This window comes from Biomphalaria glabrata, chromosome 9 (assembly GCF_947242115.1).
Source record: "Biomphalaria glabrata chromosome 9, xgBioGlab47.1, whole genome shotgun sequence".
NCBI lineage: Eukaryota > Metazoa > Mollusca > Gastropoda > Planorbidae > Biomphalaria > Biomphalaria glabrata.
In genome coordinates, this window is record NC_074719.1 from 44960462 (window position 1) to 44986704 (window position 26243).

Consider the following 26243-nt stretch of genomic DNA (forward strand, 5'->3'; position numbering starts at 1 on the left):
AAATACATTCTTTGTCTCTTTGTTTTAAATTCGAGTCAAATCTAAAGCAGTTCAAAATTTAAAAATACATTACCTTATCTTTATATTATACAGACGTGACTTCAAAAAAGAAGTTGATTACGTCTACGCGTCATGCATTTAGTCATGCATATTAACCAATGACTTAAATTCTGCCAAGTCACTGGTTTTCCTGGCTAGCTCAGGCAACCCATTCCATGCTCTAATAGCAGCACTAGGGAAGAAGGAGTATTTGTACAAATTTGTCCTAGCATATGGGACGAGGAATGTGCCTTTATCTTTGTGTCTTTCAGAGTATTTAATTAGATTTTGTTTTTGTATTTGAATTAGTTTGTGTTTGTCCCTGTAAGATACATGGGTTGTATTTACTGAGAACGTTACTCCTTACTTCATGCCACTCACCATTTGATGGGCCCCCGGGGCCCCCCGCACCCCAGGCACGTTGCTAGCTGGGTCAGAGCTAGGATGGAGTAGCTACGTCAAATGTTGCTCTTATCTTTACTATTCAGACTTGAGGATAAGACTTACTATTAGTTTATGCTATTCGATGATTCGAGGATTACTTGATTATAATATTGATAAAGTTAGGGACAAACAATACATACGTTTTAATGTTCAAAGTGTAATTTAATTGTTATCTCCCCTCTCTCTCTATTTATAAATATGTGTGCATAAAAATTGCGTCTAATATGTATATTTACCTACAGAGAGAGATAGAGTGAGAGAGAAAGATATATATATACATATGTATAGAGGTAATAATCTAACCTAAATTCTCCGAATGTGAAAGTGTTCCCCTAAAGAAAATTTTGGGAAAAAACATGGGATACGCCCTTGTAACATATTGGTATTATGTGTACATTTGCACACTAGCGCGTCAGTGCAACACCGCTTATGTTTATGTAATAAATGGAGTTCCTAATATGTCTTCCATAGACATAAATAAATATGTCTTCCCTCTTAAACACTAGTTTGTTTGTAGTTTGTGTTTGTAGTTTGTGTTTGTAGTTTGTGTAATACCAATATTCTACAGCACTATCGCGGTAAAATCCTCTTCCTGATTCAAACGTCTCATGTACTAATGGAGGCGCGGTGGCTGAGCGGTAAAGGAGTCCCGGGTTCGAATCCTGGCAAAGACTGGGATTTGTTTCTTTCTGGATCTCTGGGCGCCACCCAGTTCTATTGGGGGTACCTGGCATTAGTTGGGGAAACGTAAAGGCAGTTGGTCGTTGTGCTGGCCACATGACACCCTCGTAATCCGTGGGCCACAGAAAATGACCTTTACATCATCCGCTCCATTAATCGCAAGGTCTGAAAGGGAAACCTTTTTTTTTTATTTATACTGGGTTCGAATCCTGGTGAAGACTACATTTCAAATTTCGGGATCTTTGGACGCCTCTGAGTCCATCCAGCTCTAACGGGTACCTGACATTCGTTTGGGGAAAAGTGAAGGTCGTTGAAAAAGTCCTTGTGCTGGCCACATGACATCCTCGTAAACCGTAGGCCACAGAAACAGATGAACTTTACATCATATGCACAACTACGAACCGCCTTTACTTTTGGGACTATAGTTAGTTCACCACTGTTAGACACCTTATTTATATAGGTTAGTTATTTTAGTTATTTAGCGACGCACCATGGTAGACGCATATTGAACGGGACTAGTGACGTTTGGGATATGTTGGGTTAGAGACCGGAAAATCAGTTAGCGATAGAACATTCCAGGGTAACGACGTGTTTAGTGACAGAGACTTCTACTGTGGCCTTTTATCATAATAAATATATATTAACTTGTTCATCATCGTTGACTACATCTCTTCACCTGTTACAATCGATGTGCCAGTTCTTGTTTGTGTTGTTGGTCAACTACACGTAATACACCCGAACAATTACACCCAAACGATTGCAGAGTAATTGGTTGACTTCAAGACAGCCTGAACTAGCAACATCACAGTGGCGACCCCGAACCTCGAAGCCGAACCTCGACCCCGAACCTCGAAGCCGGACCCCTGTTGAAGCCGAACATCGAACCGGACCTCGAAGCAGAACGTTTACTCAGGTGAGGGTCGTGCACTCGAAGATATAAGATTTCATCGGAGTACGGCTGAACACAGCAGTATCGCAGAGTGACTTTGTTCTAGATCTACAAGCAGTCGTCGCCTGTTTGATCGCACGTTCAACGAGCCGTTAACTCAGGGTGACCTTCGTCAGGACCGTAATCATCGCAACGTCTGGTCTACTTAACCAGTATATTATCAAAGCCTGATCTTCATATGCTGAATCGACCTACAACCAGAGAAACCGTTCATTCATAACGGGTGAGAGATCGTTAGTGAACCTGTTGGACATATTTTTTTCTTCGTCATAGGAGCCACATCGAGTATCAAGTTTTACCTCGTCAGTTTCGAGAAGGACAGTTTGCCCGCTGTCAGAAGTATTGTGAGTACTACAAGTTTGGTAGCTAACTAAATCGAAATCGCTCTGTCGTCTTACCCTTGGAGAGATTCTTGTGGAGCAGTTTGCTCATTGAACCGGTTGCTTGCCACGTTTATAACGGTCACTGTGTTTAACCTTTGGAAGGTTAGTGAAGTAATCTTTATCAGTACTGAACATTGACATATCTAGTATTCGTCGGTCTAGACCATATCTAGACTTGTTAGCAGTGAAGTTGTGGAAACAGCTACATCCACTTAATTTCGTTGAAAACCGTTAATCGTCTAACGGAACGTCGTCGGAGGTGACCTTGGTTTCACCTAGTCTACATTGGACAGTTGGTCTAGTGAAGCAGAGTACAACAGCAAACTTCGTCGTACTACCAGAGTAGCAGCAGAAGCAGTGAACTATTTTAGAAAGCCGTTATTCGTCAGCCCAGATCAAGTCATCGTCAAGAAAGTCGTTATTCGTCAGCCCAGATCAAGTCATCGTCAAGAAAGTCGTTATTCGTCAGCCCAGATCAAGTCATCGTCAAGAAATTCGTTATTCGTCAGTCGTCCAGATCAAGTTGCCGTCAAGAGACTGTTATTTGTCAGTAGTCGTCTACACAAGTCAAGTCATCGCCAGAAGAACCGTTAACCTATTCGTCAGTAACTGTGTACACAAAGTCGTCGGAACTACACATACGGTCATCAACAGTCACCGAAGGAACCGAAACATTTTACTGTGGCATATCAGGACATCTGTGGCATTACGTGGGATACTAGTAGCACCGGAGAACAGAGTCAGAACTGGAAGAGAGGCAGTGGAATTTGTTGTGATCTAGCATATTCGGGAGTCCGAACAAAGGGATCTTTCTTATCAAAAGCTAAGTGCCATTTTTCTTATTAGTATATGTTTAGATTGCCCTTAGAAATAGATTTTGTCTAAATTTGGTACGTTAGCCTGAGTAAAATCAGGTGGTGCGCCTTAAAACCCGTCGGGGTAGAAGACGTAATTTAGATGAAAAGCTATATTATACGTTTAGGGTTGTAATTTGTTTTGTTTGTGTAAACGTCATATCCGTTGTTGCCTGGTTACTTCGTGACGTTATCATTGTGTGCCATATTGTCATATCCCAACCCATAGCGATAGTCTCATTTTAATTATTTCATTTGTTTATATTATTTTAAATTATTTATTTTTATTAATTTAATTAGATCTGTATTTTTTTTTCACTTAATGATAGAAAGTGCGGGTAGGATTCTTTCATTGTGAATCAGACTAAAATAATTTTAGTTTGAGCGGTTAAAATCAAATATGATTTTGCCATGAGAATAATGCCGAAACTGGCTATGTAGTCAAACACTATCGTCTGGCTAAATTTAGATCTGCAAATTGTTGTACATCTCTTTGGTACAATTTAATTATCTAGACTCTAATTTGAAATATTATTAAGTTGAAGATGAATGAAGGTAGTACATTCTAGATATATATCTTGTTGAAGATATATTTGACATTGTATAAACATATTTGTTTTATACGGTTAAATAGAACCATAATCTACTCTAGATCTAGACTCTAGACAGTCTTTGAATTTACTCTAGACATTTTAGTCATACCAGATTTTAAAATTGATCATAGTTGGTCATACTAGATCTAAAAGTCATAGTGCTCTTGATAACTATAGATCTAAATTGTATTATTATATATACTATAATATACTAGATTTAAATTTGGGTGATACTAGATCTAATATACAGATTTGAATATAACCATAATAACTCAGACTAGATTTATACATTTACTAAATCTATAGATAGAGACATACCATTTAAAATTTGTATAAAAGTGTGGAAAAACTTAAATATAAAATAAGTTTAAAGTATAGCCATAACTAATATAGGCTAAGTAAAAATATATATAAAATATAAAACAAAATGGCTACATCATCATATGTGGACCTTAAGGAGGTTAAGGAAACAGCTATGCAGGATGGAAAGGCCATGGAGTTAAAAGGAAAAGACTTAGCAGCTTATGTACAGCAAGTTGTGAAGGAAGAAACGGAACGTCAAAGACAAGAGATAGAAAGACAAGAAGAAAGGCAAGACAAAGAGAGAGAAAAAATTAGAGAACATGAAGCTAAAATGGAGAAGATGAGATTGGATGCAGCACAAGTCAGAGCTCAAACTGAACAAGGAAATAACACAAATAACTCAAATAATTATACCACTCAAAGAGACAACCCTAATTCACAGACATGGCTAAAGAGAAAGATACAAAGTTTTGATGAACAGAAGGATGACATTGGTGATTTTCTGAAAAGATATGAGGCAAAAATGTCTACATTTAATATGCCTGAAGAAGAATGGTCTGAAATACTGATAGACTTTGTTCATGGTCAAGCTCTAACAATATGCCAAAATCATGACCATCATATTGATGATAGCTATCAGGTTTTAAAAAGAGAGTTATTAAATGCATATGGTCATAATGCTACAACTTTTAGAAAGAAATACTTTGACAATATACCATCATTAGGAATAGAACCCCAAACTACCATTAATATGGAAAAGGATTTTTTCAATAAGTGGGTAAAATTAGAAAAAGTGAATAACTCTTATGAAGGATTAAAAAATTTTATTCTAGTGGACAACTTTGTAAATAAATGTGATCCTCAATTACAATCTTTTATTAGAGAAAGAAACCCAAAAACTATAGATGAAATAACAGAGATAATGAGAGTATACAAAAATGCATATCCAAATAAACCATTTTCTGATAGAGATAAGAGCAAAGTAGATTTAATAGGATACACCAAAGAAAATGTTGATAGAAGTAGAAATAGAAACAGATCAAATAGTGGAAATAGAAAATATAGTGAAATAACCTGTTTTAAATGTCAAGGAAAAGGTCATATAGCAGCTAACTGTAGAAGAGGGAATAGTAGGTCTGGAAGTAGAAATAGATACAATGAACAAAATAACAGTAGATATAGGAGTAGAGATAGGAATGACAGGGGAAATTATAGAAATAGGAGTTACAGTAGGGAATACAAAAATAAAGGTACAGATAGGATATATTTCATGGAAGGAAATAGGAACAATTTTGCAGTGTACCCAGGGTTTGTAGATAGAATTCCGGTGGAATTAATCAGGGATTCAGGTTGTAACACCTTGGCAGTAAAAACTAAATTTGTCAAACCTCATTGGTATAAAGGGTTTACTAGGAAAGTAGAATTAGCAGATGGCACTGTAAGGGAATTTAAAGCTATAAGGGTATACATTGAAACCCCATTTTTCACTGGTTATTGTGATGGCATTGCAATACCAGAAATGAGATATGATATGTTAGTAGGAAACATAAAAGGAGTTAAAGAATGTTCAAGAAAAGAATTAGAAGACTGGCAAAACAAATACAAAAACATAAGACAAAATCATGAAAACATAGAAACACAAAATATAACAAGTATGATAATAACAAGATCAATGGATAAAAAAGATGAGAAACAGGAAAATACAATAAATGTAATAAGTAATGATAAAGAAAAAGAAACCACTAATGTAATACAAATAGAAAATACAGATGTTAAGGAAAGAGAGATAGAAAATGAAACACAAAATAGTCTTGAAACACAAATATCACAAAGTGAAAAAGAAACAACACCCACATTTGCATTAGAACAAATGAATGACAATATTATTGGGAAAATTTATTCAAGAATATCAGATAAAAACAATAATAATCCAATGGAGAAATTTTGTATAGAGAATAAAATATTATTTAGACAAACAAGTAATGATAACAAGAAAATAAAACAACTTGTCTTACCACAGAAATATTGGAAAGATGTTTTAATCATGACACATGATAATAATTTAGCAGCACATAGGGGAGTAAAGAAATGTTATAGGAATTTGTCAAAACAAGTATTTTGGCCCAAAATGAAAGCAACAATTAACAAATACATAAACTCATGTGACATATGTCAAAAGAGATCTAACAAAAGCCTAGTGAATAAAGCACCTATTCAAGAAATGGATGAACCTACGGCACCATTTCAGAAAGTATCTATTGATTTAATAGGTCCTTTAATTCAAACTGAAAATAATAACAAATACATTCTAACAGTAATAGACATGTTTAGTAGATACCCAGAGGCAATCCCATTATCAAATACAAGTGCAGAAAATATCATTAATGCCATAACTCAAAAAGTAATTACAAGACATGGTATACCTAAAATTATATTGAGTGATCAGGGATCTCAGTTTAAGTCAGAACAATTTAAGAAATGGACTAAACAATACAATATACAACACATATACTCTTCGGTTTACCACCCGGAGAGTAACGGTTTATGTGAACGATATGGTGGATCATTAAAAAGATCACTAACAAAGATAATTCAGAATAATCAGAACAAGTGGGATCATTACATTAACTATGTACTATTTGCTCATAGAAACAACATCCATGAAGCAACACAATTTTCACCATATGAAATAATACATGGAAGAAAACCCAGAGATGAATTAGATGTTTTTAAAGAAAATCTAATAGATAATGAGAATAAATTAAATAATGACAGTGAAACAACAATCACAACAGAATTAAAAGAAATATGGACTCAAGCATATAACAACAATAAGAAGTATAAACAAAGTGCTCATGAGAATCTAAATAAGAAAAGACAATTGAAAACACTAGAAGTAGGAAACAATGTATTAATATTGATAAATGACCTGAAAAATAAAATTGGTAAACAATGGAAAGGTCCATTTAAGGTGATAAAACAAATTAATGATGTGAATTATCAAATTGAAATAAATGGGAAAATTAAAACATACCACATAAATAATTTGAAACTGTATCATGATAGAGAAGATGAGTTAATACAAAACATTCAGGAGGAAATAGAAAATAAATTTTCAGAAAGAGAAGAATGCTTGATGATAATAACAAATGAAAATCATAATGAAAATGATATTAAGGAAATACCTGTAATAGAAACAAAAGAGAATCAAACTTGGCAAAAGATTAATCTTAATAATTTAACTAAGGAAAAGTCAAAAGATATAACTAAAATAATACAGGAATACAAAGAAATTTTTTCCAGCATACCAGGAAAAACTAATATTATTAAACATGACATTAAAGTAACAGACACAAAACCTATCAAGCTTAAGCCATATAGAATACCGCTACATTTACAAGACAAAGTAAAGAAAGAAATAGACAATTTACTAGAATCAGGTATAATTGAACCATCAACATCTCCTTATGCTTCACCAATTGTGATAGCCAAAAAGAAGAATGGAGATATAAGGTTATGTATTGATTATAGGAAACTTAACAACATCACAGAATTTGACCCATATCCAATGCCAAATATAGAGGATATTTTACATAAATTAAATGGAGCAAAATTTTTTACTAAATTAGATTTAACTAAAGGTTATTGGCAAATACCTTTAACAGAAAATGCAAAACCTTACACAGCATTTGTAACACCATATGGTATTTTTCAATGGAATTATATGAGTTTTGGATTAGTAAATGCACCTGCCACATTTAATAGAATGATGAACATGATAATTGGAAACAAAGAAAATGTTATTTGCTATTTAGATGACATATGTATTTTTAATAATAGTTGGGAGGAACATTTGGTAGATGTAAAAGAAGTATTCAAAATAATAAAAGAAAGTGGACTTACAATTCAAGCAGAAAAAGTAGAAATAGGATTGGAGGAAATAATTTTCTTAGGACATAAAATAAATAACAACATGATTAGCCCTATTGAAGATAACATAAAGAAAGTACTTAATATTGAAATACCTACAACAAAAAGACAAATTAAAAGCATATTGGGAATAGTAAATTATTACAGAAAGTTTATAAAGAACTTAGCAGAAATAGTGAATCCACTAAATGACTTACTTAAAAAAGGAAAACCTCAAAAAGTAGTTTGTAATGAGGAATGTGTGAAAGCTATTGACAGAATTAAAGATGTTTTTAGTCATGAACTAATATTAAGACTACCTGATAAAGACAAAATATTTTATGTCACAACTGATGCATCTGGTAATGCTATTGGTGGTTGTTTAATGCAGAACTATGATAACTTACATCCTATATTATATGTAAGTAGAAAATTGTCAGAGGCAGAGAAAAAATATAGTGTCATTGAAAGAGAAGCCTTAGCTGTAATATGGGTAATTACTAAGCTAGAGAGTTATTTAATAGGAAGGAAATTCATATTATTAACTGATCATAAACCTATTCAATATATACAGCAAAAGAGCATGAAAAACAGTCGTGTTTATAGATGGTTCTTAGCACTACAGGAATATAAATTTGAAGTGAAAGCTATTAGTGGATCTGTGAATATTGTAGCTGATCTATTGTCTAGAATGACATTGAAGTGAAATAATTTTGTAAATAAACTATGATTATATTGATTATGTACTATATATTAATATATTGACATCATTTATATGTTATGGAAAAGGGAGATAAGTAAATTTGATGTTAAGCATTTAAAAGTAAGTATGGATATTTTTTTTTTTTTTTTTTGTGTGAATCATTTCATATATCATTGACGAAAGTTAGTTCTATGGAAAAGGGTGAGTATAAAAGAAAAATGGACAAAAGCGTATAAAAGGGGTGGTAAGAAGAAAAAAAAAAAAAAAAATTTTATTGAATGTGTAAATAAAGTCTGTAATTGTTTTTTGAAATATTGTATTTTATCAGATTACTGCCAGTGAAGAACATTTGAGATGTGTAGGACATGCCCATAGGATGCCACATTTTCCTCCATGATGAACTGTGTACCAATGGAGATGATTTTGGAAGTTATGAACTGTTATGAACATTGACATGAATATGAGGAACTGTCAAGATGAAGATGTCAAGATGAAGATGTCAAGAAGAAGATGTCAAGATTTTATGTTTGTGGTCTTCCCCTTAAATTGAAAATGCCCTTGTAAGACTTGACAGTAGTGGAAAAATATTGACATATTTTTTTTCAAGGGGGGGAGGAATCTGTTAGACACCTTATTTATATAGGTTAGTTATTTTAGTTATTTAGCGACGCACCATGGTAGACGCATATTGAACGGGACTAGTGACGTTTGGGATATGTTGGGTTAGAGACCGGAAAATCAGTTAGCGATAGAACATTCCAGGGTAACGACGTGTTTAGTGACAGAGACTTCTACTGTGGCCTTTTATCATAATAAATATATATTAACTTGTTCATCATCGTTGACTACATCTCTTCACCTGTTACAATCGATGTGCCAGTTCTTGTTTGTGTTGTTGGTCAACTACACGTAATACACCCGAACAATTACACCCAAACGATTGCAGAGTAATTGGTTGACTTCAAGACAGCCTGAACTAGCAACATCACACCACATGGTTCACATTCATCAACTCAAAATGGAAATTTCAGGGAAAATGATTATCATGGAAATGTTGCTACTAGAACTAGAACTGAAACTTGAACGGAAGTTAGTTTTGTAAATATTACACATTTTTATAGAAAGAATTCTTTGTTCATCTGTGACAGAATAAGACCATATTTTTCTTTCAGTATCAAACGGTTTGATTCAAAGGCAATCTAGACGTGAAAACAATACCTGCATTTCATTACAAAACCTTATTATGTAAAAATAAAACGTTTGTTTTGGACAAGTTCAAAATGGCCTGTTGTGAAGTAATCTCTAAAGGTATTATTACCTCTATTGGAACATTCTGGAAACGTCATGAGAATGAAGACTTTCAAGTCAACCTTGAAGACGAAAGTGTCAGATGCCACAGTTTTATTCTTGCCTCTTGCTCGGAGTTTTTCGGAAGTTTGCTCAGATCTAATATGAAAGAGAAACAAGACATGAAAGTTGACTTACAGAATATTCCCTCAGACATTTTTCTACTGATTCTCGAAACTTTGTACACCGGATGTGAGCTGTTAACTAAAGACAATGTCTTGGAAGTTTGGTCTGCAGTTCATCAACTTCAAATTCATTTCTTAATTCAACATTGTGAAGAGTTTGTCTTGGGAAATATTTCTCTGGAAACTTTGGAGACTTACAAGAAACAAGCAGAGTTCCTTCAGTCTGAAAAAGTTTCCGAAGGAGTTTTCAAATACATGCTTGAGCACTTTATGACTTTTAGGAAGACCGAAACTTTTTTACGATTAGATTATGGAGAAATTTCAAAACTTATTGAAAGTGACAGTCTAGTTGTGACTTCTGAAGATTTAGTTTTACAATCTGTTTTTGAATGGATCAACTTTGGAGAAGTTTGTATTTCAACAGTCGAGAACGATAATGCAAGTAAATTAACATCTTCGACAGAAGTCATCACTCATTCTTCAAAAATGGATTATTCTGGTCAACAAATAGACACTTTGAATGTTTCAGTTCGTAATGAGCTGAAGGAAACTAGAGAAGAAAGTAAATCAAATGATGCCTCAAACAATTCACTAACCCAGAGTACCGCCGGCTCTTCTGTAAACCAAAATGACGGAGCCTTATCAATACCAACCAAACAAAGAGATGCTTATCTACTTCCACTACTAAAAGCCACCAGATATTTCCTGCTCTCTGACACATGCATCGCAAATCTGAATCGGAATAAACTCATTCGAAACAGCACGCAAAGCATACAATTTCTCTTTGAGTCTTTGACAAGTAAGATTTGCATTAATCCCAGCGGATATCTACCTCCTGCTGCTATTCACCGTCAATGTAGTCAATCTGAAAATATGGGAATCGTCAACCGTTCCAACAACATGATTCTCGCTCATTCATTCGTTCTAAACAAATGGTACTATTTTCCAGATAGTACAAAACTGAATATTTGTAAACTACTAGCATTCAATAATGTACTGTTTGCTTGCGTGAACCACGACAGTTCCAGTGAAATGTTTCTTTTGCATAGCGTGCAGTGGGTCAGTGTGCTGAAACTAGAGGAACATATTCGTTTCTGTTTGTCACATGACACATTTATTATTTTCATCACCGTGCAAAACTCTTTGGTCTATCGATATAAACCCTTTTCACCAATTACTAAGATTGACATTGACATTGGAGCCATCGACTTTGCAATCAGTTTTTACCAGAACATTCTTCTCTTTACCACATCCGATCTGAAAACCAAAGTTCGCTGCTGGGATACAGACAGTAACACTTTGTCACATTTAGCTGAGCTTGACTTCTCAGCGAAAAGCATGACCAGTTTCAGTGATGAGAGATGTACTTACATTTTGGACGAACTTGGACAGCTCTACCAAGTGACGCAGTTGGAGACTGTTCAGTTCACCTTCATAGACAAACTCTGGAGTTTCAAAGCTTTAGAACTGAGAGGAGCGGTTCTCATACGAGGCGAGCTCTATGTCTGTGGCAAGTTTCCGGCGAAGAGAGACCACAAGGACTCGGTTCAGGGCATCTTCACTTCATGCTGTTTCCTCAAATCTCGATATTTAGAGTACACCTCAAATTTTATTACTTTTGCTATTTTGAAGACAGACCTGACCGAAATTTAAAACCTTTGCGTTAATTTTGTAATGAGATTGTAATGACATCTCTTAATTGAAAATGGTTGTAAACTTGGTCAATACCACTCATCAACTCAAACAGTCCGGCGGTTAGCCTGCCGAGCTACCGATTGATCATATGGTGAGCTGTTCATTGCTTCTTTGAGTGCTTTATGAAGTTAAATTAAGTTCAAATTAAAGTGTTTAACTTTTGAATATTTCTTTCAGGGGTAGTAGTTAAAAAGAAAATACTTAGTGAATTTATTTGATATTGATTTATGCACTATCCTCCCGCTGGGGACTTACGATAGGATGGCGTTTACAGTAAATGTACTTAAAATAAGTTTTTAAAAAGGTTTATAGCAATATTTGCATATCATATACTATTTTAGCAAAATAATTTTACAGATATATATATATGGTTTTATTTTCATGTATATTCTCTACTATGTTATATTTCCGATATATTATAATTTCTTATATCCATTCAAATTTGTTTGGCAATTTGGTAATAGATTTAATAAAATGTAGATATATATTAACCCAATGGTTTCACCACTTTTTTAAAACTTGTATGCAACACTAGTTACTTGTTTAGGCTTGGAGAGTAAGCGTCTATTGAAATTATCAAAAATAACAATATACCTCATTGTTATATCAACTGATGGGACAATGACAACTGACCTCATAGACACCTTCAATGCCCTTAACATTCCTAGGAACATCCTAGTTGCCTGCCAGAGGGCGGTACTGCTGCAGACCTGCCACATCACCAGAAAATTCCTCAATGGAAACTGTTAAAGGGACTACGATGACTTTTGTTTCTCTTTAACGAAATTCGACCCTGGCAGCGCCAGAGAATGAATACTCGTTCGTCTCTGACATAATAATAATAGTAATAATAGGCAATGTCTTTAATCAGAAGACTAAGGATGAGTGCAGCATTTCACATGACCTGGAAAGCCCAGTAGCGACCTTCATATTTTTCCACAGCTATTGCAGTCAAAGCTGTTATCCGTGGAGGGGGGGGGGTCAACTTAAGTTGTCTTTTCGTCAAATGATCCTTTTGAGGGTCTCAAATGATTGTCACATAGCCTTCTTTTAGATGCCTTCCGCTGCTTTTCTCTATACCCGTAAGACGAAAATAGATCCTGATTGTTTCTTCATGCTACACCCAAGTAACATTTCTGTTGCGCCATCCTGCTGAAGGTTTGCCAAAAACAGATTTTCTTTTGGTAGGCAATCATCCTCCATTCGAGATACGTGTCTGGACCAGTGAAATGATTTGATATAGATCACACCGGGCTCCAGCACAACATGTTCATTTGTGAGGTACTTTTGTCAACGTATGCACATAGAGCGAAGGTTCCAAACTTAAAAAAGATGAAATCTTGAGATTTATTTTATAGTTGTCACAATGTCGCCCAGCAAGCAGTTTCCTTTCTTCACACTCAGCTAATATGTCCCAAAAAGTACAATATAATTCGGTGGTTCTCAAACTTGTTTTGACCCGATGACTCGTTTATATAATCAACACTTGCCCGAGGACCCCTTGGCAAAAACGCAACATAAATGCATACTATATCAGTTACTGTAATAGACCCACTAAAACAACATGAGCTTCAATAAACACAATGATTTTATTAGTCTCTATGTTCTTTACTCCAGCCACTTGTTCTCTAAACTGACTTCCTTTTACACACAGTCCTGACACACTGCTGTTCACTCAACCATGTACACTCAAGGTCCACTGGTCATTTCATACACAGGCACACACACTGCACTACCAGCCACTCAAAACACATACACTTTACTATCACATCTCCCTTCTTGAAAGATATCAATTGACTATACAAATGATATCTCTGTCTCACTATAAACATAAATTAATAAACTGAATACAAAGAGAACACTACCAGTTTAGAGAACAAGTGGCTGGAGTAAAGAACATAAATAGAGACTAATAAAATCATAGTACAAGCTAATGCTCATGTTGTTTTAGTGTCTATTACATGGTGTCAGATGGACCGACTCCACCCGCCACAACCGCTGGAATTAAATGGCAACGTAGCAGAAAATTGGAAAAGGTTCAAACAATCCTTTCAGATATATTCGATAGCAAGTGGACTGGATACAAAAAGCAGAGAAGTACAGTCTATGACATTATTGCATGTGATCGGCCAAGAAGCAGTGCAAATCTATAACACTTTCCAATGGACGGACAGTGAATGTAATGATTGTGAGATTAGAAGTCCTTCCATACACGTCACTGCATTCTTAATAAGTTCGAGAAGTACTACCAAGAAAAAATGTTACCATTGAAAGACATGTTTTTTTCCCAGCGATCTCAACATGAAGGAAAGTCCCAGCGGCACTACGTGAGGAATTAAAAAAGGAATTGAGAAGAATGGAAGATGAGGGTGTCATTGAAAAAGTAGATCATCCGACTTGCATGGGTCAACTCACTTGTTATTGTTGAAAAGAAAGGAGGCGGATTAAGGATTTGTCTAGACCCTAGAGACCTCAACAAAGCCATTAAAAAAAAAAACAAGTACACTTACTATCACAGTTACCAATATTTAAAAAACACACACTTTTAGTCACTTTTAGTTTGAAATAAAAAATTTAAAAAATCAATGACTTGGACAAGGTTGGTGAGATGGTATAAATATATTTAAAAAATAATAACATCACATTAAATATAGGAATGCTAGTCTTCGAGTCCGAAGATTAATGAGGAATGCAGTATTTCCCGTGGCTACGAAAACCCAGCTGTGAGCTACACAGGGTCAAGAGCTCCTAATTTTTTTCCCAGAGGTGACGAATCCTTTCCAGTGCTTGGGTCTGACTGCAATGCTGTAGAGGATTCAGAGGTTGTTTTTTTTCCTTAGGTTGTGGAGGTTGTGAGAGAGCATCATATAAGGTTTGCGGGGTATGTCCTTCGAGAGAATGAATTACGCAGACGAAGAGTTGACAATGACATGCAGGCCAATACGATGAAGGCGCAAACAGGGGCGTCCTCGTATACATTGGCGCCACACGTTTATTGAGGACTTCAAAGCAGTGGACACCAGGTGGGAAGAGGCTTCGGGCATTTCCAACAACAGATCTTTTCGACAGGGCCGTCCTTAGGCATAGGCAAACTAGCCTGCCACTTAGGGCCTTCGATTGGTGGGGGCTCAGAACTCAAAGAATTATTTTTTTGAGAAAAAAAAAATGAGGAACATAGATTACGAATCATCTGTGAAACCCATTCGTGCTATCGGTGCTTTGATTGAGCTACAAAAAATGATTTAGGACATCTGTACCAATAAGTAAAAGAAGCTTACAGAATTTTCATTGAACGATACGGAAATAGTGCTAAATGAATTCAACTTTTTTTTTGTTGATGTAGATATAGATACAGGAAAGTGTTTAATATTTATTTCGTATTTATAGGTCTTAATTTTTAAATACTTCATTCGGGGGCCACCCAATTCACTTCACCTAAGGCCTCCAACTACTTAAGACCGACCCTATTTTGGAGGCAGCTTGCCGCCCAAAGCGCCTGACGGTGCGGGAGGATCTAAATCTTAGTCTAGGTCTAAGATACGTAGCCAGCCATGGTTACCGAGCACAGGTTAACTTGTTTACATATACACTGGGACATACGTAGGACGTAATAATCTCTTTTGCAGTAGCGTCTGCCATTTATAAGATAAGACAAGATAAGACAAGATAAGACAAGATAAGACAAGATAAGACAAGATAAGATAAGACAAGATAAGACAAGATAAGACAAGATAAGACAAGACAAGACAAGACAAGATAAGACAAGACAAGATAAGACAAGACAAGACAAGATAAGACAAGATAAGATAAGATAAGATAAGATAAGATAAGATAAGATAAGACAAGATAAGACAAGACAAGACAAGACAAGATAAGATAAGACAAGATAAGATAAGATAAGATAAAATGTTCAGTTCACATCAAACGTCAAGAAAATGTACATTTACTGGGAAAACAAGCCTCGTTGAAACTTTATCACTATATCTAGATCTAAAACTTGAACGGAAGTAAGTTTTGTAAGTAAAGCTAATTTCTCTTTCGAGAGAGTCTGTCTAATCATGTGTACTTTATGCAGTTAATTCTCTGTCTTCTGCCTGTCACAATTAAAGATGTATATATTATTTCATCTTCAAATGTTTTGAATCAAAGGCGATTTTGATTCTTATTGTATCTTATAGATTTGGCTTTACTGCTTTGCTTAGGGTGTAAAAATAGCAGGGGTTTGTTTTAAAATTTCATTTATGATTAACTCATAATGGCGTCTCATGAGCCAATCTACCCTACGAATATTTCCCAAGGTATTGTTAAGTGTTTAAATACATTTTGGACACGGCATGAGGATGAAGACTTTGAAGTCAACATTGAAGGTGAAACCATTAGATGTCATAGTTTTATGCTTGCCTCTTGTTCGGAGTTTTTCGGAGGTTTGTTTAGATCTAATATGAAAGAGAAACTAGAAATGAAAGTCGACTTACAGAATATTCCCATGAAGACTTTTCAGCTGATTCTCCAAACTCTATACACCGGATGTGAGTTGTTGACTAAAGACAATGTCTTGGAAGTTTGGTCTGCAGTTCATCAACTTCAAATTCATTTCTTAGTTCAACATTGTGAGGACTTTGTTTTAAACAATATTTCACTGGACACTTTTGAGGCTTACAAAAGATATGCAAGTTTTCTTCAGTCAGAAAAGATCTCTGAAGGAGTTTTCAACTACAAGCTTGAGAACTTTATGACTTTGAGAAAGACCGAAATATTTTTACGATTAGATTATGAGGAACTTCTAGAACTTATAGAAAGTGACGGTCTGATTGTTGCGTCTGAAGATTTAGTTCTTCAATCTGTCTTTGAATGGATCAACTTTGGAAAAGCTTGTATTTCAGCAGTCAAGAACGATAATGCAACTACATTAACATCTTCGACAGAAGTTATCACCCATTCTTCTAAAATGGCCTATTCTAGCCAAGGCATAGAAATTAATAATGTTTCGTCCGAAAATGTTAATGAAGTTAAAGAAGTTGCAGACAAAAGTAATTCCAACGATATCTCTCAGGACTCATTAACCAAGACTACCCAAACCCCACCTGTAGACCAAAAGGAGGGAGCCCCATCAGCTCCAAGTCAATGTAACGACAACAAGAGAGATATGTATCTACTTCCGCTTTTAAAATCTACCAGATATTTCCTGCTCTCTGAAGCTTGTATTGCGAATGTCTGTCGAACAGAACTGATTCAAAATAGCATACAGGACATAAGATTTTTCTTTGAAACCTTGGCATATAAGACCTGCATCAATGTTTATAACTTTCTGCCGACCGCTGCTGTTCACCGTGAATGTAGTCCGCTTGAAAGTATGTGTGTCGTCTGCTGTAACAAGGAAATTCTTGCATATTCCTACGTTAAGAAGAAAGTTTATTTTATTCCGAAGCGTACAAAGTGGAGTACTTGTAGACTACTAGCACTCAATAATCAATTGTATGCCTGCGTTAAAAAAAAGAGTTCCAGTGAAATGTTTGTTTTACAAAGTGCAAATTGGGTCAGTGTTTTGAAATTAGAAGAACAAGTACGTTTCTGTTTGACTCATGACTCTTCTATAATTATCATCACATTGTCAAACTCTTTGATCTATAGATATAAACCTATTTTTTCGATTACTAAGATTGATATTCCAATTGGAGCCATGGATTTCGCAATCAGTTTTTACCAGAACATTCTTGTCTTTGCAACCTCAGATCTTAAAACCAAAGTTCGTTGCTGGGACACAACCAACAACACTTTATCGCATTTAACGGAGCTTGACGTCGAGGCTAACAATATGACAAGTTTCACTGATGATAGATCTACCTACATTTTAGATTCGCATGGAAACCTCTATCAAGTGAACCATTTACAGACTATTCAGTTCACCTTTATAGATAGACTGTGGAGTTTCAAAGCTCACGCGCTAAAGGGAGCAGTACTTTTTCGCAATGTTCTTCATCTGTGCGGTGAGTTCCCCGAGGAGACGCCACTGACAAACAATGGTCAGGCCATCTTCACACTATTTTTTCTTCATGCGCCTAGAAATTCAGGGACCCTCTCAAATTTTATTTCTATTGCAATGCCGAAGGCAGATCTATTAGCAGTATGACTCCTTTGTCGGAAGGGTCTGATAGGATCTAACAGGAATCTTTCGTTTAAAAATGGTCACAAAACAAATGTTTAACTCAGCCTAGTAGCTCAGTAGTTCGAATGCCAGGATTTCGTGCAGATAGAATTGTATCACTATTTCATATTTTATTTTAGTACTACATGAATTTAATATGCAGGTGCTATAGAGAGTGGATCCTATATTACTTTTGTAGGCGTACTAGTTATATTTTTTTTATTTACGTTTTAATTATAGGTTTGTAAAAATAAATATTTAAACGTGAAGATTATTTTTAGATATATTGTTTTATTGAGGTATGGTAGGGTTAACAATCTTTTCACTATACTTCCGTAAATATTTTATTTTAGAGAATATTATACTGACATTTCTTCGCATATATTTTTATTATTTATTTAACGTAATTGTATATATTTATTGGTATATGTATTTTTTCTCCATTTTATAGTATATATATACATATAAATATTTTGTATAAATTCTGTATAAAATAGTTGGCAATAGTGTTAACAAAGAGGCAAAAATATGTTGTTTTTTTTATTTTGCTTATTACAAAGCGTATTCAAACTCATTCCGTCTGTCTGTCTGTCTGTCAGTCTACTGCAAAATTTTAAACTCGCTATTTCTCCCTCTTTCCATCCTCAGATCAGGCTGTAACTTTGCACAATCAATAGTTATTCCTCACAAAACATGAATTTAAAAAAAAAGCCAATTAGTTATTAAAATATTGATAATTAGTTAATTTAGTTTTGTATCGAAAAAGGAAAATAAATCTTTATAAAAAATTGAGATATACGGATGTGAATGTATAGTTCTTCCCTTTTGATAAACCTTTTTTTTAAGTTTTTTTTTTATTTAGCTTGTTTGAAAAGTACAGTTGCTGGAGCCCCTTTCGCGAGCAGTATCGTGTTCAGACATATTCCCTTAGAGCAACTGCGTGAAAATGAGCAATGTAATAAAAAGCTCTCTGCCTCTGTTGCGTGAAACTTGCAAATATGCAAAACTCCAAAAGTTTGCAAGACTTTTCTCAATACCAATATAACCCGTATCCAAGCAAAACCAATTTAATTCGAAACACTAGGATTGTCCCGTGTAGTGCAAGGAAGGACATTCTGCCGAATTGTAGTCTATTGTTCTGTCTGCAAAGGCGACATCGTGTATCCCAATGTTCCGTGAGTTTTCCGAGGTACAGACCTGTGACGTGTCAAGGAGCTATTGGTCTTAACTGCCCATTGGCTGTGAAGATGCAGGTCAGTGTTGAGGCCTTTATAACGAACGGCCTCGCTCTGAACTGTGCTAGGAGGACTTGTGTGCTTCTCACTTATATTGCCGCCATTCATCTTTGCCTTACGGTCGCTTCCTATGCCTCCAAAACTCTCTGCCTTCTTCTATCGCAGGGGTTCTCAACCTGTGGGTCGCGACCCCCTAGTAGGTCGATTGAGGATTTGCCAGGGGTCGCCAAAGACCATCGAAAAAAATGGATTGTTTTGTCTATTCTTCTATTGCTGTATGTGTGAGCGGGGGGGGGGGGGGGGGCTCGCGGTAGAGTGGGGGATTGTAAAAAAAAGGGGTCGCCGAGCTTAAAAGGTTGAGAACCGCAGTTCTATCGTGTCCCAACTCTCTAGGCATAGAGTCTGACACTTTCACTTCCATAGGAGGGGGGGGGGGGGGGTCATGATGCCAAAATGCAGGGCGGATTCTGCTAAAATGTCGGTTAGGTTGTTACCGATCAGATTGCGATAAGCAGATACCCAGAGAATAAAAAAATAACTAGATTAGGAAATTATCCTGACGTTTGGGTTATGCTTTTCGCCCATAACTTTGAAGCACTGGTGTCACGTTTGAACTACGATACCTGCTACGTTTATAAAGGGCAGCGCTATAGGTCAAATGGTCACGTGATAAATGGTGAATTAAATACAGAGGAAAACCAAACATTCTGACTCATAAACAAGATTACAATGGGAGTTGGTGTCATCTTACAAACTCAGAGGCGGCCTCCGAGGGATATGCCCAAGGCTAATAAGACTTATGGACTTTCTGGTAAAAAAAATAGATGGAGTGATTTGAAAGAATCAAGGGCGTTATTATTTTTTTTAAAGTTAAGTAGCAAAATCTTATTGGAAATTTTTATATTTTTTCTCGCGAACACCAAACATGAGCATATTAAAGTTTGTGTGTGTGCTTTGAAGAGTGTGTTTTATTCATGGGAGGGAGGCCGAAAATCAAATAATTGAAAAGCCTAATAAAATTCAGATTATTTAACAATTTTTATAATTATTTTTTTTGGCGTGGGGGGGGGGGGGGGTAGTATTGCAGACTTCAAAATTAAGTAATTATACAAGCGAAATATAAAAATTCTTTTAAGAAAAAACAAAGTTTCACGAATGGGCAGAGCTCTACATTTACAACTATATCTCTCAATAGCGTAGACGTTATTTTGTTTTTATGATATCTAAAAAAAATATTATCAGTAATTAATTGACTAATTGGTTAAAAAAAATTTATTGGTTCGTGTTTTTTTTTATTTAAAATAAAACTTTTTCAACTTTTTTCGAGAATGTGTGTGGGAGAAATAACGGGAGAAATAACGGTCAGAATGTTCAAAATTTTTACCAGACAGACAAACCGACAGAGTGAGTTGACATAAGCTTTGTCATAACAGCCTACGGTCATACTAAACGCATACCCATTTTTTTCAACCGTAACAACCGTAACGAAGCAGGGGTATCAGCTAGTACAAGTTGCGTTAAAAAAAGTGTAAACAAGGTGTGGATGACTGTGATTCGATTCAAGACTTGAACGGAAGTTAGTTTTGTAAATGCTACGAATCGAGTTTCTATTATCTAATAGTGTAACGTAATTCTCTATCAATTTGCTATCTGTGACTAATAAGATTGGTGCATAAGCTTATGTGACTATGTTTTGATTCGAAGGCGATTTTAGGTTTCACAATATTGGGGTAACTAGTATGAAGTAAATGTGTAATTATTGTCTGTATCCCATTGGTAGAATATAAGACGATAAGTCATTGATTGACCTACGAACACATCTTCTTTTTTGAAGTAACGTCTGTATTTCATGAGATAAGATAAGATTTGGTTAGTTGCTGTACAATATGTAGTTTGTCGATTCAAGAACCTCCTGAAATATTTTCATTTTTCCTAGTGCAGTGATGCCCAAAATACGGACCGCGGGCCAGATCCGGCCCGCGGCGTAGTTCCAACCGGCCAACCGAAACGTCGGCACGAAGAGTAGTAAATCCCCCACACACACAAACACACCTTTTCCAAAAGGAAAATTTTGAGAAATGTCTTAGCTACGTTAGGGCCCTCTGATGGATTGGCACAATGGCCTTGGTTTGAGCCGCGACTAAAAAGATTTTTAAACTACGCCTAGAAATTGGAGGATCGATGGGAATATTTACCAAAAAGAGACAAGAAAATGAGTCGTTGGCTAGCTACATATAATTTTGCTCACATTTTAAGCAGAGAAATGAATGGTAACATGCATATGCACTGCGCAATACAGCAGGGCTTCTGTCCATGGCTTTTGCAAGAAACGGTTTGAACCTCTCAAGCCCTCGCTCAAATGGCGTTTGATGATGATGATGGTGACTGATTTATCATAAGTTTCATTTATATGCCGCGGTTTCATTACTACAGAGCTTATGCCAGCTCACTCTGCCTGTCTGGTCAAAAACTTGTACACGTTATTTCTCCCACATCCTTTCTCTGGTAAGCTGAAACTTTGCCACAATTATTCATAGGCATACACAAAACATGAATCAAGAAGAAAAATTAACCAATTAGTCAATTAATAACTGGGATGTGACTACTTTGTTTGATACCAATAAAGAAAATTAATCTTGCAGTATTCACATATACGGCTAAATATGTAGGGTTTAGTCCCCTTAGATAATTTTTAAAAAACACAACGCTATTTCTTAAATTACCTACTCTCGGTTCAAGTTGAGACATTAAACACTTATTTATTGTACCTAACAAAACATGAATCAATATAAAAAAATTAACAAATTAGTCAACTAATTAATGGTTATTAATTATTTTGTTTGAAATTGAATACGGAAGATAACTTCTATATTATTTAGAGTTATAGTTGTAATAGCGAGTTTTTTTTTCTTTTGATCAGCTTTGTTTTAAAAAAAAATGGATTTTTAAAAATATTTTGCTAGTTATAATAATGAATATATCTTTTTGTTTCAGATTGAATTACAATGAACAGTTGTGAGACTCTTCGTCTTGAAAGTATTTGCCTTGGTCTTGTTCAGTCCATAGAAAAATTCTGGAAACGTCATGAGAATGAAGACTTTCAAGTCAACATCGAAGGTGAAACCATCAGATGCCACAGTTTTATTCTCGCCTCTTCTTCTGAGTTTTTCGGAGGTTTACTCAGATCCAATATGAAAGAGAAACTAGACATGAAAGTTGACTTACAGAACATTCCCCTGAATATTTTTCAGCTGATTCTCAAAACTCTGTACACCGGATGTGAGTTGTTAACTAAAGACAATGTCCTGGAAGTTTGGTCTGCAGTTCATCAGCTTCAAATTGATTTTTTAATTCAACATTGTGAAGATTTTGTTTTGAAAAATATTTCTCTGGAAACTTTGGAAGAGTACAAGAAGCAAGCAGAGTTCCTTATGTCTAAAAAAGTTTCACAAGAAATTTTCAGCCACATGCTTGAAAACTTTATGACTCTCAGAAATACAAACACATTTTTGAGATTACAGTTTGAGGACCTTCTAAAACTGATTGAAAGTGACAATCTGGTTGTTACTTCTGAAGATTTAGTTCTACAGTCTGTTTATGAATGGATCAACTTTGGAGAAATTTCTGCCCCGAAGATTACGTGTGATAATGCTATATCAACAACAGATGCTATAGACAATTCTTCTAAAATAGATACTTCTGGCAAAAATATCGAAACTATAAAAGTTCCAGCTGGAAATGTGGCTGAGCTTACAGAGGCTACCGAAGAAAGTAAATTAAAGGATTTCTCTGACAATATCTTAACTCACACTACCGCCATGTCTTACGTGAGCCAAAAAGACGGATTTTTATCACTAGCAACTCAATGTCAAGGCAACCCGAGAGATATTTATCTACTTCCACTTTTAAAAGCTACTAGATATTTCTTGCTTTCTGAAAAGTCTATCACTAATCTCTACCAAACAAAGCTGGTACAAAGCCACGTACACACCATTGGGTTTCTCTTTGAGTCTTTGGCATATAAAACTCGGATCAATATCAACGGCTATCTGCCTATTGCTGCAGTTCACCGTGAATGTAGTCCGTTTGAAAATATGGGCATATTCTGCCACAGCACCAAACTACTTTTCGCTTTTTCTTTTGCGAAACAAAAAATGTATTATTTTCCGGTGAGTGCAATGCTGAATATTTGTCAGCTTACGGTACTCAACAATCAACTGTTTGCTTCCGTGAACTACGAGAGTTCAAGTGAGATCTTTGTTTTACAAAGTGTAAATTGGGTCAGTGTTTGCAAACTAGAAGAGCAAGTACGCTTCTGTTTGTCACATGATGATTCTATTATTAGCATCACCATGCCAAACGCTTTGGTCTATCGATATAAACCAATTTCACCAATTACTAAGATTGACGTTGACGTTGGAGCCATTGACTATGCAATCGGTTTTTACCAGAACATTCTTCTCTTCACGACCTCAGATCTGAAAACAAAAGTTCGTTGCTGGGATACAGACAAAAACACTTTGTCAGATTTAACTGAGCTTGACTTCTCAGCTAACAGCATGACAAGTTTCACTGATGACAGATCGACTTACATCCTAGATTCACTTGGGAACCTCTATCAAGTGAATCAGACAGAAACCATTCAGTTCACTTTCATAGATAGAATCTGGAGTTCCAAAGTTGAAGTCTTGAGAGGAGCTGTACTCTTGGGAAAAGTTCTGTTCCTAAATGGCACGTTTCCAGATGTAATAGAGAAAAGAAACTTGCCAAAAACAGTTAAGGATATCTTCTCAACACGTTGTAATTTAATATCTGGACCTTTAGATTGTACCTCAAATTTTATTTCTTTTGCCATTTCTAAGACAGATGTAACCGATTTAGGACGACTTTGAGACAGACTGACAGACTGACAGACAGATAGGTAGATTGATAGAAAGATAGATAGATAGATAGATTTTTTGATCAGATTTTTTTTAAACGCATACACCCACATATATATTTATTTATAGTTCATAAACTATTTATGTATATTCTTAATTTTGTTATAAATATATTTTGTACATATCAATTGGTCACATATGCTCCAAGCGAATAAATACTACATTATTCTCATGTTATTGTTATTCTGAAAATGTATATTTAGCCATGCATTTGATAAAGTGGCTAAAACTAAGTTCTAACCCTAACGCCTCTGTTACGTCGACCACCTTTCAGCTCATCAAAAAAAAAAAAAAAAGACTGCTTTTGACATATGGTCGTCTCCCCTACGGGATACTTGCCCTGCCCAGCGTAACTGTCAGACCATAAGAAGTTTCACTAAACTTTCCATACCGGCGCTCGCAAGGACATCGCTGTTTGTAGTGCGGTCTTGCGACCGTATGTCCATGATGGAGCTCAAGCATCTTTGGTGAAAGCGTTTAAGTAGTCTTAGTTACTTTCTGTATAGTACCTTTGCCTCAGAGCCACACAGAAGGGCTTAGAGATGGTGCTAAACAAAACCTATTGATGAAAATATTTTAATCGCACAGATTTATTGTTGTTGGTCTAGAAATATTACAAATTTAATTACATGACTGATCCAAGGTAATCTCAACAGTTCCACTTCATAAAAGCTTTGTTGTTTTTGTTTTTTTTTGTAAGTATTTTTTATGTTTTTTTTTTTTTTGGGGTGGGGGGGTTAGATTGTCTAAGATTAAGTTCTTCAAATCACTGGTGTATTATATGATCAGGAAGCGCGGTGGCTTAAACGCTTGGTTTCCGAACTTGGGCTCCTGAGTTTGAATCTCGGTGAAGAGTTTTGAATTCCGGGATATTTAAGGCGCCCCTGAGTCCACCTAGCTCTAATGGGTGCCCGTCTTAAGTTTTGGGAAAGTAAATGCGGTTGGTCGTTGTGCTGGCCACATGAAGCCCTGCTCGTTAACCGTTGACCAAATAAATAAATGAGCATCATCTGCACTATAGATCGCAAGGTCTGAAATGGGAACTAATATATGATCGATGAAGCGTGCTACACATATAAAAAGGTAGCACTATTTATCAAATTTAATTACGACAAATGAGATAATTCAAAACATTGAAAGAGAAAAAAAAAAGACATTCAGAGTCTTAACTCTTTCTCTCCGTAATTATTTACCACATTCTGATGGAATCAACGTTGGTATCGTCTGTTAGGAGAGAAAGAGTTAAACAAGTTAAACCAAATTACATAGAAAGCTAATGCAATAACACAAACTGGGAGAGAAGAGAGGACCAAGTATACTATTAATTAATTATACTAAACATTTTCCAGTATTTCAACGTCAGCGAGGTACGGGTATCAGCTAGTACTCAATGTATGCATAACCACAGACCCATAATATATATATTAAATGTTATATATTATAGATATATATATTGTTATATCTGAAGGGAGGCAACTCAACGAGGCAATATATTTATTTACATAAGGACAGATAAGAAAAGTAAGGCCAATGACACTAGCTCCAGTTGGATTAACCTGCGCAGTGTACAGCCGAACACTCCGGGCTCACATAGGTTTCACCAGCCACATGAGGAGGCACAAAACCTTAGTGCAAAGCCCTCATCCCCATGGATGACAAAGGTGGTCCTCATTGAACTACAATAGACGAACTATATATATATATATATACATAAGGACATCAAGGACATCACACATATAATAATAATAATAATAATAATAATAATAATAATAATAATAATAATCTTTATTGTCCGTACGGAAATTTGTTTTTAATCAGTTTTCTGTCTGTGACAAAAAAAAATGTTTGCTTCATCCGGAAATGTTATAATTTTATCATATAGGGGGGATTACTCTGAA

The 26243-nt window shown here is 35.5% G+C and overlaps 2 protein-coding genes and 1 long non-coding RNA gene across 6 annotated transcripts; all 3 read left to right on the forward strand.

The window, feature by feature from the left end:
- Window positions 1-1599: 1599 nt before the first annotated feature.
- Window positions 1600-9691, forward strand: LOC129928087 (uncharacterized). The gene is made up of 2 exons (XR_008779696.1): window positions 1600-3905; window positions 9187-9691. It is a non-coding gene; the product is annotated as an uncharacterized LOC129928087 (long non-coding RNA).
- A 6347-nt stretch (window positions 9692-16038) lies between these two features.
- LOC106050434 (kelch-like protein 41b) lies at window positions 16039-18930 on the forward strand. Its single transcript, XM_056040522.1, has one exon. The coding sequence runs from the start codon at window positions 16281-16283 to the stop codon at window positions 18153-18155; it is 1875 nt and encodes a 624-aa protein (XP_055896497.1). The 5' UTR covers window positions 16039-16280; the 3' UTR covers window positions 18156-18930.
- Window positions 18931-20981: 2051 nt separating this feature from the next.
- LOC106050460 (uncharacterized) lies at window positions 20982-24517 on the forward strand. 4 transcript variants are annotated; one of them, XM_013205432.2, is made up of 2 exons: window positions 20982-21149; window positions 22400-24517. In XM_013205432.2, the coding sequence occupies exon 2, from the start codon at window positions 22411-22413 to the stop codon at window positions 24295-24297; it is 1887 nt and encodes a 628-aa protein (XP_013060886.2). In that variant the 5' UTR covers window positions 20982-21149; window positions 22400-22410; the 3' UTR covers window positions 24298-24517. The 4 variants fall into 4 exon arrangements, with proteins under 4 accessions (XP_013060886.2, XP_055896495.1, XP_013060885.2 ...); XM_056040520.1 differs by having other exon boundaries at window positions 20982-21142; XM_013205431.2 differs by having other exon boundaries at window positions 20982-21135.
- The last annotated feature ends 1726 nt before the right edge of the window (window positions 24518-26243 follow it).

Excerpts from the sequence above, each read along its gene's own strand:
- LOC106050460 (XM_013205432.2), top strand. The coding sequence starts at position 22,411 with ATGAACAGTTGTGAGACTCTTCGTCTTGAAAGTATTTGCCTTGGTCTT.
- LOC106050434 (XM_056040522.1), top strand. The coding sequence starts at position 16,281 with ATGGCGTCTCATGAGCCAATCTACCCTACGAATATTTCCCAAGGTATT.